The sequence below is a fragment of the Topomyia yanbarensis genome, chromosome 2 (assembly GCF_030247195.1).
Source record: "Topomyia yanbarensis strain Yona2022 chromosome 2, ASM3024719v1, whole genome shotgun sequence".
NCBI lineage: Eukaryota > Metazoa > Arthropoda > Insecta > Diptera > Culicidae > Topomyia > Topomyia yanbarensis.
In genome coordinates, this window is record NC_080671.1 from 28,335,156 (window position 1) to 28,349,394 (window position 14,239).

At 38.8% G+C, this 14,239-nt stretch overlaps 1 protein-coding gene across 1 annotated transcript; it reads left to right on the forward strand.

Annotated features, from left to right (window-relative positions):
- Positions 1-866: 866 nt before the first annotated feature.
- On the forward strand, positions 867-5,955 carry LOC131682372 (putative uncharacterized protein DDB_G0282133). The gene has a single exon (XM_058963797.1). It carries the CDS (start codon positions 2,835-2,837, stop codon positions 4,191-4,193), a length of 1,359 nt encoding a protein of 452 aa, XP_058819780.1. The 5' UTR covers positions 867-2,834; the 3' UTR covers positions 4,194-5,955.
- The last annotated feature ends 8,284 nt before the right edge of the window (positions 5,956-14,239 follow it).

A 14,239-nucleotide genomic window follows, 5' to 3' on the forward strand; every position in this document is an offset into this window, starting at 1 on the left:
TCACATGTTTGCATGATTCATGCCACTCCAAGGCTATAGCAGTCAGCGGTTACCACCAAACCAAACAGCCGCAGCGAATGGTAGCAATTTCATCGCAGAAACATCGAAACCTGCTGTCTGTCACACAAATACAGCTCTATGGGTCTGTCTATACCTGGTATCCATCGGCGGTAGCAGGTGAGAGCATCAGATATCAGAATCTACAGTGAGCGAGCGAGAGAGAGAGAAACAGCAATCGGATATGTGTGCGTATACACAAAAAATATGGTAGACAATGGCTGCAAAACCGGTTGGTAGCTCCTACACAAAAGGTTTTTCCGCGAGAGCAAAGAAAGTGGCGAGAGAGAGAGATGGTTGGGAGCGATTGTTTGCGTGTGTACGTGTATGCGTTTTGATCGGAATGGATACGGTCATGGATGTGTCACTAACACTTTAAGGGGGAAAAGTTGCGCGATATGGATCTTTCCGTAGACGGGACGAGAGGTGTTGGAGTCAGAAAGAATTGGAAATTTTTCTGTTAAAAGCGGTCTGCTGTTGAATGGTTTGATAATCGAAGTAAGCTTTGATTGTTGATGCATATTAACTTTAAAGCAGATTTATTCTCACTAGAATGAAAATTCGATAAAATCTGTAACAAAAGTTGCAATTATCCTCTCGCTCATCTTACATTCTTTAGTATGGAGCTGCGCATGTGTGCGTGTGTGGTTAGTTGCATGATTTCGGTATCGTTCGCTCCCGGAAGACTCACGCTCTCTCTCTCTCTCTCGCTCTCGATTTTTCCGCAACTTTGCTGCTGCTGCTGCTTGGCTTGATGGCCGTGACGGACTGATCTTCGTGTTTAGTATGCGTTTGTATTGTGCCCCGAAATGAATTGAAATTGGTCTCGTCCGCGCTGTCGTCGTTGGATTTTTTTAAACCCAAAGAGTAGTGTGTTTCATTAGCCAAAAGAAAGCATCCTCTCAAGGGCCAGTGAATTAGCCATATATACACATTATTATCGGCGTTGGCCCCGCAGTGGACAGTGTTTTTTTTAACACACTTGTGACGGCAACTAAAAGTGAAGTACTATACTGGTTTTGATGTGTTTACAGTTGCGAGGAAAACAACAATCGCTGGTCGATTTCGGGTGGAAATACGGTGCAAGAGACATACAATTTTAAGTTTTCTTCCTTGAATTTTGGAGGACCAGATCGGGTACGGAAGAAAACGGAACAAGAAGACGAAGCAGACAGAGCAAGCACCAGCAACGGCAGAGAAGGAGAAGTTTGGTTTTTCTCTCGCTCCCGCACGCTTTCAAGTGCTGTTTTCGGTTCCTTCTCTCGGGTCGCAGCAGGAAAATATGTGTGTTTTTACGTAAATTTTTTCGGTGTGCCCTTGCACGAGAAGAGCCTAGGCCTTCTTTGCTGAGCCCTCGCGAGTGGTTGAATGAATGGAGAATTTCTACTAGAAGAAAATAATCAAAGTGCTATTTTGCTCTTTCTCCTGGTTGTTGTGTTGTATCGCCGATGGTTGCTGCGTGGAAAGCGCTGCCTGCCCCGATGCCGATCGCTCGAGGTGCAAATGATTTATGAGAAGGAACGAGCGAAAGGAATTAGATGAAAAAAAAGTATGGTCGAAACAAAATATTGAGTGATTCTTTACAAGTCGCGACACCCGCGAGCGCTATGAGATGTGCTGTCGGTGAATGTGTTTCGGTGTATTTATATTTTTGCGTCTGCGGCGGGGAAGAAAAATGAAAAATTGTCTCTGATCAATTACCCATCACGGCACTGTTCTAGTGGGAGGTTGAGTAGTTGTGGAAGAAGTTTCCGTGGACGGGGGCTAGCGGGAGAGAAAGTGCGAGCGAAGAGTGCGCACACTGTGGTTTTCAAATAGCTCGATAATTGAGAGGAAGAAGAAGAAGACGAGGGAAGTGTTTGAAAGCGGAGAATCTGGTCGAAGTGAAGAAGCAGTAGAAACGTACACACAAGAATCATTTGCCGTAAGGGAAGAAGCATAGGTTTCTCCAGAAGTGTGTGGTGGGAAGAAAAATGTAAATGAACAATCAATATCTTCTCTGGTACGTTAAAGTCGGGAAGTTGTTGGCTCTTCGGGGTCCAAGTCCTAGTCAGTGAGTGAACCGCAGGAAAAAATTACTACCATTACGGTTTATTGCCATACTATATACTAAGGCAAAAAGTGAGAAATAATATTTTGATTTTTTTCCGAATGTTTCACTGCTACCGAGCAGAGTGCGAAACGGGGATATACGCAATCTAGAGGATTATTCATTAATCACGAAGACACAAGTAAATAGCTGACAAAGCCCGGAATAGATTTGTTTCCTTCGCCAGACTGATGAGTGAGTCGGAGAATTTGGTTGCGTGTTTCGGACGACGCAGCAGATTAGTGTGTTGAAGTGGTGAAACTCGTCCGAAACCAACATATTCCGAAGGGACAGACAGATAGACAAACCGAGAAACAACAACGGAAAACAGACACTGACAATGTAAGTGGCTAATGGTGCTACTTCTTGGCTTTTTGTGGTCTGCTTTTCTGGATTCATCGTTGTCATCGTCGTCGTCTTCACCGATGTTATATTGAACGAGTTCGACATCGGTTCAGACTGGCGAGTAGACAGAGTCAACCAGTTCCAAAGTTGGAAAGCTGAGAAAGCCGATCGGGATAGGAGAGAAGAGACACATATACACGCAAGAAGTGATCAGTTTTAGTGGTTGAATGATAATTTAAATAAAATAGAGATCTTAACAATTGGAAGAAGCCACAGGCAATATTTTATACTTAACAGAATTGACCAACGGAAGATTGCTGGGACGGCAGACCATGCGAAAAAGATGAACAAGTACAGCAGAAAGAAGATCAAAGGTGACGTCACCGAGGTGAACCGTCACCACCAACGACAAACTGCCACCAATAGCATAACGACGAAGCGACGAAAATATCGGCTACTAAACACGCGACTAAAGCTGCTGCCCAGCGTTCAGACATGTTCGTATCTAACCCTGGGTCTGATTGTGTGCATTCAACTGCTGATGATGTCCACCGTGTTGCACTGTGCCAAAACCTTCTACATGCACTGGAATACGACGAACAGCATATTCCGGATCGACAACACGGATCACATCATCGATGTGAATAAGGGCAATTCGGCCTTCGAGTACGATCAGGTTCATATCATCTGTCCGGTGTACGAGCCGGGAACCTTTGACAACGAGACGGAGAAGTACATCATCTACAATGTGTCGAAGGTGGAATATGAAACGTGCCGGATCACGAACCACGATCCACGCATCATCGCGATCTGCGATAAACCGAACAAACTGATGTTCTTCACTATCACATTCCGGCCATTTACACCGCAACCCGGTGGTCTAGAGTTCCTACCAGGGAATGATTACTACTTCATCTCGACCTCGTCCAAGGACGACCTCCACCGGAGGATAGGCGGCCGATGTTCTACCAACAACATGAAGGTAGTATTCAAGGTATGCTGTGCCGACGATCAGCACCCGCATCCAAACATAACGTCTAGTAATAATAATATTCCTTCGTCGACGTCGATCGACGGTGGCAGTTCACCGGGTGGCAACGGCAGCCCGGTCAGTGGTAGCAGCGGTGTATCGATCAACACCAACGCTAGCGGTTCGATGGATGGTTTCGATCCGTCGACGAGGCTACTGCCGTCTTCGACGGTGAATAGCAGCCAGGGCAACATCGTGCAGAGCACGGTTAACTGGCCGGTGTGGAACGGTGGCCAACAGCGACCAGTTCCGTCGACTCCATCGGTCAACAACAATAATGGCGGAAACGGTCGACACCAGCATCACTACACCCAATCGCCGCCGAGGACGGCGATTAACAACTACAACTACGGTGGCGGCAACAGTGGAAGCGGCTCTGGTGCTTATAGTAATAGTAATAATTATAATAATAACAACAATCCACCGTCCAATGCACATCAGAACAATAAGCCGACGAAGAAGACGAACGAGTACGACAAACACCCGAACGAGGTCGTCAAGAACGAGGAACTCACCTACAACAACGCGGCCACGAGGACTAACCCCCGAGGTTTGCTAGGATTAATAGTATTAGCGATCTGTCTGCATCTGCTGCCGTTGCTTTGTTCTCGCAGCAGCAGCAGTAGGCTAGGGGTAGCAGGGTTGCCAAATTCGTTGCCATTAACAAGATAGCACGGAAGCAGATTCCTTACGCGATGCTAATCATGACACACTAACACACACCCATATATACGAAAAAGTACACACATACAAGAAGACACATTTGTAATACGAGACTCTTGGATCTGTTTTAATGATTATTATTTGCTAGCTGGAGAAAGGGAGGGGATCGTTCCCAACTCCACCCACGAAACATTCAACGATACTTGTAAAACAAGCAGGAGTCGAAGGCGTAAGTTGTATCCTTGTTCGTACATAGAGAGAGAGCAAAACCGAAAACAAATATCTAATAGTCCTTATAGTGTGTAGTAGTGAGTGATATTAATTTAAAGAAACAGAAAAAAACAACACACAACATGGAAGAAATCACACATTTTAATAGAGGTAAACCGAAGACTGAGAGATTTGACAGCGAGCGAAATGAAAATTTGGACGACATGACTGACCACCAAAAAAAAAAAAAACATCCTGTTTCACGAAAATAAAAAAAAAATGACCGGGAATCCGTTCCGATTGTTGATCCCGTATTTCGCAATTAGCGTGTATAGTTTCCAAGGATCATCGCACCTGATGCAAATTGCAATCGGCGTCCTTTGAACGATTCTTGGACCCGGGAACTTTTCGCCCAACAACGTTTTTCAAAAGATTTTTGGCATTTCAATTTCAGCCGGCGTACAACCAGACTGCTTCAAAAGAAGCAGTCGCTCGTACACTCGAGCAGACTCCGGCAGCCGACAATGATGATTTCGGCTGCAATTTTGCAATTAGAATTGCGGCTCCTGTACCGTGCTCTAACAGCGGTGGTTGGTCTCTCTATTCGGACAGGTTGCCAGATTAAAATTTGTGATACCGTGGAAATAGCAAGCGCGGGGGAGATGGAAGTCACACTGTAAGTAGTGCAGAGCTTGCTGTGTGTGTACGCTATGATACGGCATGCATGAGAGGGATTTAAATTTTTCGGATATATGCGCTTTCTTTTGTTTTGAAACTATTTTTTGTTATAGTTTTTTTTCGTGTTGGTTTGGAATGGGTTGCTGCGATTACGTTGAAGGTAGGCTGCCTGTCTGTCTGGCTGACGGTTCCGGTATCCGGGCATCTAGCCATCAGTTGGTTTGGTTGCCTATCAGTCAGCTATGATGGTAAGCGGTGGGTACCACGCTCTCCACGTGTGTTATCAAGTTTATGAGTGGCTGAACTTCCGTGTTCTCTCCACCGCTGCAGGCATGTTTCGGCATGTGGAGTGTTTTTATGTGTGTGGGTGATGTGCGTTTTTTTCGGGGCCCATGTAAAGTTTTAGGTTGGGAAATTTTTGAATTAGTTGGTCCAAAATTATAATTGTTCGATTGATACTCTTTTGTGTCGTTTATCAGGGGTTCTTCTCTATGGACAGGATCTTATTTTACCGGATGAGCAAAATGCAAACTGGTCGAAAATGACTCCAAACAAACGGTTTGACTGCAGTTAGGTTTCTCAAGAAATTTTTTTGGTTAATTTTGCATTGTTAAAGAAAACTGCCCGCATGAAAAACGGGAAGTAAAGTGGAAGAAAACTATTTACCTTCAAGATAGTAACAAAAAAAAAGATAGATACTCCAAAATAATTTTACATTTTCATTTCAGAACCAGTATAAAATCACTTCTTGGAACATGTGCATTTTCGAAATAAGGGCAAATTCTTGCCAAACGTCAACTTATATTTGTCACAATTTGATGAGTTGTTTGAATATTCTAAAATTGGAGAATTACGAGCCCTAGCCTAGAAGTACAGCAAACACGTTTTTGATGATTTTCTATCTTAAAATTGAGTTTACCCACAAACAAAAATTGTTATCATTAACTCTTTCATGCTCAACTTTTTTCTAGTGCATATAGGGTTCCGAAATCATTTTTTTCATGAACATGGTGGGGTAAAGAAACCTGAAAAACTTTTCCTGTAAAGATAGATGCTTTCCTTGCAGTGCTAGAAGCCACTCAATTTTTGCTTTAAATGTTGATATTTCTTCGATAGTTTGCTATATTATTTAGGACTGATAAAAGCTATAAATTTAAATTTACAAACTTTTATCATTAACAGACTAAAAGTTAAAACTGTTTAAAAACTTTGTTGTTTATCAATAACATGGGCATTAAGGGGCTTACTTTCAAATCGTTTTTTCTACCCATCAGAGTCCATTATTCATCCTTGCTGATGTGTATGTGTATTTCATGACAATGTTGTTTATAAACAACAACGTTTTCAAACAGCTATAACTTTATGGTTAAATAAGATGTGAACACAGCAACAAGTAAGGTTGATAACTGTAGCTATTACTCTTCATTTGAGCGCTAACAGTTATTAGAATTATCAGCAGAACCGAATTTATTGCAATTGAACTGACTGGACGTCATTGGAGCAGAGCCGCCAGTGACAATCTCAGTTCACTTTGAAAAATGAAATTTTGATGTATCATCGATGTCTTGAAATATTTTTGAAAACTGTTTAAACCTATCAATTTAGACTGTCTTCGACTACATTTTCCATGTAATTGGATTATTGTAAATATTCTGAGAGAATTACATTGAAGGTGAAGAATGAGCAGCTTCTAGCGCATGGCTAGAGAAGCACCAGTCTTGATCAACACAGATTTTTCGTGTTTCTAGACCCCAACAGTTTAAAGGAAAAATAAGGTTTAAAGGAAAAAGAATACAAAATTTGTATAAATTTGCTTAGCGTAAATATGTAAAATATACAAACATCCTCCTTAACCAGTTTACGCTATTTTTTGTATTATGTCGCAGTAATTGAGCTTTGTAGCGAAATGCCAATCGAACCTCGCCAATGACACACAAAATTATAAAACTAGTACAATAAACTGCCTGTCAATTTACCATTTCCGGATTATTCTTTGCGCGAAGCATTTGTACATCGAAAATATTTCTCTATTGTACTAATTGCTTCGTAAAAATATTTATATATTCACTTGAATTCACTTGGATACTTGAAAACGGTGAAACTTTGGTTAAAGTGCTGATAAATGTGCTTTTTTGATCTAGTTCGCCCGGACTAGTTTGTGTTACCATTTTTTGGTTTTTGGATAACATTTCATCCTGGGACTACGATACCATGATTCTCATGCTTATAGGCGATAGAATTACTTCACCAAAAAGTTTCCGGCTGTGAAGTGAAGAAAAATCAATAACCTGGAGGAAAATTAGTATTTTTTAGTTGAATTGTTTCAGTTGCTAGGGATTTTTAGGGGTCAAAGAGCTCACGGCGGAGCAAAATCCCGTGTGTAAAATATGCCCAATATCCCAAATAAAATACCCGAAGTGAAATTTGCGTGCCAAACGCTAGGACGCACTTCATATTTTCGATATGATCTATATTATTCGGAACGAAAAAAAATAAAATAAAATTGATAACAAGGTCGGTGGGTTATATCTGGAACATAACGTCATAGATCGACATAGGTTGGTCGGTACTGACAACAAGATTTAAAGAATGATAAATTTTAAGGAAGCATGCATTTTTCAATTGTTTTGAAACTTATAATATTTACTTCATTTTTCTCGCTGCATATTTACTGACGCAATTTAATAAATAAATAAAAATAAAGCCTAATGTGGCTACACCGCATTGCTTCAACTCGTGTGCTGTTAGACATCGCTCCACTCCGACGGACTTAAACTAATTCATACCGTCTATGATTGAGTAATCCGGACAAACGAGTGGATAACGAGTGGTTTGCTTGCGAGGGGCCGCCGCTTCCGACGGTTGGACTTGCCCCATAAGAGGCGCGTTTTGCAGCATTCTCAATGCAAGAGTCATAAACCCCCCCCCTCTGTAACCGAAAATCAGAAGCACTACGCGAACTAATATCAATGTTGTCATGTAGAGCATCGAAAATAATCATAATGGTGGCATGACAGCATTTTATTAGTCTACATTAAGATGCTCATACGACAAAAAGTGTGTTTTTACAATTTTTGATTTGACTTTTGTGCATCATTGACTACAGGATATTTCTGATTCTTAAAGTGATTACATAATAAATGTAAGTGGATTTAAATTCTTTGATTTAAGTCCTATAAAGTGCATCGATGAATTTAGTTCAACCTTTTTCATATATTTTTTAATTGCATCGTAATGAAAAATGACGCGGTGGGGCAAATCCGACCTCAAAATATTGGGGTAAATCCGACCGCTTTTTTGCTAGAAAAATTTTTATTTATCAAATTGAAATATATTTTTATTGTTATTATTTATTATTTTTATGCAAAATGGTTCATAATTACAGACGAAAGACACAAAAACGTGATGATTATAGTATTCGTCGGGCAATTGCTCCGATGCAAATGGGAATATCATTACTTGCTACTGCTCGTCATTTTAGCATTCCAAGATTAATATTGAACTCCATTTTCTTCATGTTACAATTCAATAACATAACATTCATTTATTTATCATTGAAAAACCATAAAATTTGAGTAATATCTGCACTTAAACAACCAAAAACATAGGGGGTCGGGTTTACCCCACCATTTTTGAAAACAGCAAAAATGAACAGTTTTGTAAAACGCTTGGGTCTCAAGATATTCCGAAGATATAAATAAAATGCTATATACGGAAGGTTACCCAGGAGTTCAGCTTTTAATTTGGTAGATAAAACGATTTGATCCGATGTAAAATGAGCATTTTACAGCCAAAACCATTTACTAGGTCGGATTTGCCCCACCTTACCCTATGTATAGTAGGGCATTGCAAAAAAAATTTTTTTTTTGAATTCTCAAAAGCCCCCCTCTCATATTGTGACAAATCTCAAAGTAAGCTCAGATGCCAAATTTCACATCATTTGGACAATTTTAGACCCCCGCCCACTTCGCTTGAAATTTTTTAAAATTGGTACTATGGGAAAATATGGAGGAAAAATACATTAAATACTATAACTTTTGAAGTAGTAATCAGAAAATTACAATTTAAACCTCTTTTGAAAGGAAATAATCTTAGTATTTGAATGGAGATATTTTTGTTTCTAGAAAAATAGGGGAAAATGGGATACTAGGTCATTTTGGCCCCAAAATCCCATATTTTTAATGATTTTTCTGTTCCGTGATGCAAATTATACTTATTTTGTAGTTTTTCTAATGTGAAAAAGTCTCAGAAATCGATCGGAACCCTTTTGACCTTAGCCCGAATACGAGAAGTTGGGGTTATAGGGCTTTTTGTTATTCATATTAAATTTTATCATTTTCTCATGCATATATCTCTATTATTCTTCAATCAATTTTCATAAAATGTAGCTTGGTGAATGTGTAAAATTCTGAGGAATAAAACAAAAATAAAAACGTTAGAGGTAAAATTCAGAAACATCAACTTTTTGATATTTACTCTACAAATCTCATTTTTTTCATTATTTGTCCTAATACCTCACCTTCCCCTATTTTTCCAGGACTGAAACTTTTCTCATGTGATCCCTAAGCATATTTTACACTAAAAGTAGTAAATTAAATAAGAATTTTGTTGTGAAATGGAGTTAATATGTGCAATTTTATGATAAAAATGTGAAATCGACACTATATGTCAGATAATTTGATATTCCTGAATTTTACCGGTAACGAATCTATTTTTGTTATAATCCTAAGGATTTTCCACGTTCAACAAGGTATAGTTTATGAAAATTGAGTGAAGAATAATAGAGATATATGCACGAGAAAATGAAGAAGTTTAATATGAATGACAAAAGGCCATTTAACCCCAACTTCTCGTATTCGGACAAAGGTTAAAAAGGCTCCGATCGATTTTTGAGATTTTTTTACATTAGAAAAACTACAAAATATGTATGATTTGCATCACGGAGTAGAAAAATCATTAAAAATATGGCATTTTGGGGCCAAAATGACCCAGTACCCCACTTTTCCCTATTTTCCTAGAAACAATAATATCTCCATTTAAATACTAAGATTTTTTCCTTTCAAAAGAGGTATAAATTATAATTTTCTGATTGCTACTTCAAAAGTTATAGCATTTAATGTATTTTTCCTCCATATTTTCCCATAGTACCAATTTTAAAAAATTTGAAGCGAAGTGGGCGGGGGTCTAAAATTGTCCAAATGATGTGAAATTTGGCATCTGAGCTTACTTTTACATTTGTCACAATATGAGAGGGGGGGCTTTTGAGAACTTAAAAAAAAAATTTTTTTGCAATGCCCTAATGTATAGGTATGCCGAAAACGTTCAAGGAATTTCAGTGACTGAAAAGTTTTCTTTAACATTTAGATGGAATTTTTTGGATACATTTCGGTAACAAAAATGCTATATTTACTGCGTTGATTCTCGGTTTGCGTTCTTTACGACACGCCCCTCCAATTGTAAAAAAGTTATTCCACGCCGCACATTGGCGTGCACGGATTTCGAGCAGCAGTTCGTAGCCGCGAACCTACATGACCCAAAATGGCTGGCGCAGCTTTTGGAACGATTTTAATTGTTATATTGATAGTTAAATAACGAAAATACTTTTTAACAACGCTGTAATGATTTGAAACTGTGCCACAAGTTCGTGATGCAGATCCGGAATTCCAAATTTACGTTTTACAACTAGAATTTTTAATGCTAAAAGGTGACCTTTAAATCAATTTTGCGTCGTAAATTACGAAAACTATGTCCAAAAAAAAACGTTTACTATTGTTTTAAAAACATGATTTGAGACTTTGCAGTCATTTGTTTATATCTCATAAAAACATTCAATCGAGTTGGCAGACTTACAGTTCAAGAGGTAATTATCCGCTCTATCTTAAAATGTGTATATCGAAGGTAAATTTCTTAAAGATTCAAGCGACCAAAGTTTAAAAAGCATATTTTAACATTACTCATTATTGAGTTCGATTTTGGTCGCTTGTAACCCTGAAAATTTTAACGTATGAAGCGTGCTTTCCCTGTAGCTCAATAAAGTTGAGCATGCTACGCTTTAACTTCGCGCCTCATCAGTATCTAGCACTGACTTGGCGCCAGATGAATCCATTTTCGATTTAACGTTTACTTGGCACTAAGTTAATGTCTGGTACTGATGAGATGATCTCAAAACGGTTACACGTAAATAATTTATCGACACAGCCAATTATCTCCAAGAACCGCTTCTGTTTCATCCTGAACTTCGTAACGTTGTGCACAAACCGAAGGATTAACAATACGTGGCATGATCTTCGTAGTGCAAGAAATGGTTATGAAAGATCCCGATCGCCACAGAAAAACCATAATATCAGAGTCGACAGCATTAAGCAGACTCACAGAAGCTGGATGTAAATAAAGGGGACTGTATTTGTAGATGATTACAAAATAGTTCGGAAACAAAGTAGGATTCACGATGTTTGCTACTGTTTTTTGCTGGTCGCTATTCTTCTTCGAAGTTTATTTCTTTGTCGGTAGCGGTGCCGGTTATTGGTTTGGAGGCACTAGACGCAACTGTTGTTTAGTGAGTATTAGTCACTTTCTGATACGCAGTTGTTGGTTTAATAACCATTTGTAGTTAAGAATACCAGCGCAACGGTATCCACTTTTCTACAATCTGGGATATGTACTCGGTATCGTATTGTGTAGTCTGTCTATACGGGTATGTTGACGTTAACAGTCGATTGTGTGCTACGCGATATTCTGCAAAACGAACGACTTTGTTTGGGGGAAAGTGCCCTTAAATAATTAGTACACTATATCTAACATCTCAATTCGCGTCCTAAATCATTGCGTCATAGCCCGAATAGCTGACATTACGGGATATTTCGAGAAGCCTACAACAACACAACTCTATTCAGATTCGATACAGTGCGTTGAAGTAATAATATTTTGCTACTGCAAAGTAGACAAAGCAACGTACGGGTAGATTTCATTATTTGCCGTACTGGTTACAACTGAGAAACTTTTAACTTTTGTTTTGAGCAATGTAATTATATAATACAAACTCGTTAGTTTCAAAAACCTGGAGAAGGTGTTCCGTACACTTAAATCTCAAAAAGAATTATTAGACAAATTTAAATTCCACTATCGTTTGTATCTACGATAGTTACGAGTTTCAGTGGCTGTCTGAAATATGCCGCTGATGATGCTTACGAGTGGTTTTATGAAATACGCTTAATCTGTGGCAGACACAAGTGATAGTAGAATCTAAAATTCTAAATCTAAATTTATTCATTCATCCTCTGATACTGATTCCATTCGTCCGTATAACGGCACAGTCTCTCAACGGCCATACCCCAAGAACGCCTTACCGGATCGCGTAGTTGTACATCAACTTTTTTATCATCTACATACACGATTAAATAGATTCAAACGCTGTCACACTCAACCCAAAAAAAAAATCATGGGTTTAAACACCATACAGCTCCTTAAAAAGACGATAAAATTGGACCGTGCCATATTTCACAACCACCAAAATACCATCAAATGGCCTCAACAGCTCGTAAATAGTCCAAAATGTTGTTTTATGTGGGAGCTACCGAACCATGGACCATGAACATTGAGGTATAATGGGCTTTTCGTTTGCTCTGGAAGTATTTTTTAAAGGTTGTTAAGCAAAACTAATTTTTGTTGGGGCATGTAAAACGTTCTCAATACTGACCATCTGATATATTGGAACTGGATAAAGGTGACTTGTGTAAGTTTATGATCAATTTGCTTCTTCAGCAACAGCTGTAGTAGCTAAATCGTGAAACTCTTAAATCCTGTAACTATCAACCATAGCGAATCTATTACTCTATGGAATAGTTATGCTAGACTAGATTTGCGGCTTCCAAACGAAATATTTTACAAATAGTGTGACTACAGATAACAGACATTTATGTTAGAACAAAATTTCCTTTAAAACCTGTGTAAACTTTCAAATTGATAAGCGTTGGAAATAAGTGTTTCACTATTGCATCTGCGAAACTGTTTGCTACACGCGTCTGACAGTTGCACTTAAACTGCATTACATCGATCACTGCGTATCTACAAACGTTTGCCAAACGTGTTTCAGTCGTCTGATTTATTCGAAATTTCAGTTTGTTGAGAAACTTCCTTTACTTCCGAACTCGTAGTATTATCTGTCACGAAAATGCTGGTTTTCTTGCCACAGGAACAGATACCTTGCCAAATCATAATTTTTTCGTGATCTAATCGACGAAAAATTTGAGCAATGGAATTTGTTTGGAATCAGTTATCGCATAAGGCCAATCAAAACACTTCCATCGAGTTTCATCAGCAGCCTGGATTCAGGTCACTGTTTAATGGGTCGAGATATCTAAAATCTTAATTTACTTAATTGCTCGATATTTGCAACCTTCTCGAAGACGGATCCACCGCCAAGTACAGCGATTGGAATTCTTTTTTATGCTAATGAAAACCGCAATTGACGATATGCTGTACCTTTTCGACACTTGGTTTTCACTTTACTGCGTAATACGTCAAAAACAGCAACTTTTTTAACAACCTTTAAACCACTCATAGGTGGAAGTTGGTTAATGTTGACTATGTGTTTGAAGTGCACCGATTCTTGCGCAATCAAAACCGCTGTAGTCAACTGAGTTCACAAAATCCATTTATTAAAAAGAATGAAATCATTACAAGTAACTTTTGGGGAATTTGATCAAAGTTATTCATGTTCTTTTGTCATGACTACGACTTACCTTTCAATATATAAGTCCCTTTTAAAAATTTAGGAAAAAATTATAGAGAAAGTTTTTGGGCGATAGTAACGTTCATTGAACTGAACAGAATTACATTATATTTGCATCAATCAGTTGGAAAAATTATCACCAATTTTGTATTAAATTTCGAAGTATGCATTTCTTTGTGAGTAGCGCAAAAAATCCGATATTTGTTAGTTCTGGCTGAGCCGTCATAATGGTGCACCTAAGAGACCTAATCGAATATCGGGCAGTTATGTAGGTCTCTCAGGTATGTGTATAGTTATGTAATTCTTATGCATGCTTTTTTGTGCTTTCATCTTTCGCTAGTCGAATGAGTAGCATATGGATGCACGGTCAGATGGTGCGATATACAGAAAGCAATTTTCGATATACAGAAGGCAAGAATTTTTGTCGCCCATACAG

Coding starts and splice junctions, on each gene's coding strand:
- LOC131682372 (XM_058963797.1), top strand. CDS start 2,835: ATGAACAAGTACAGCAGAAAGAAGATCAAAGGTGACGTCACCGAGGTG.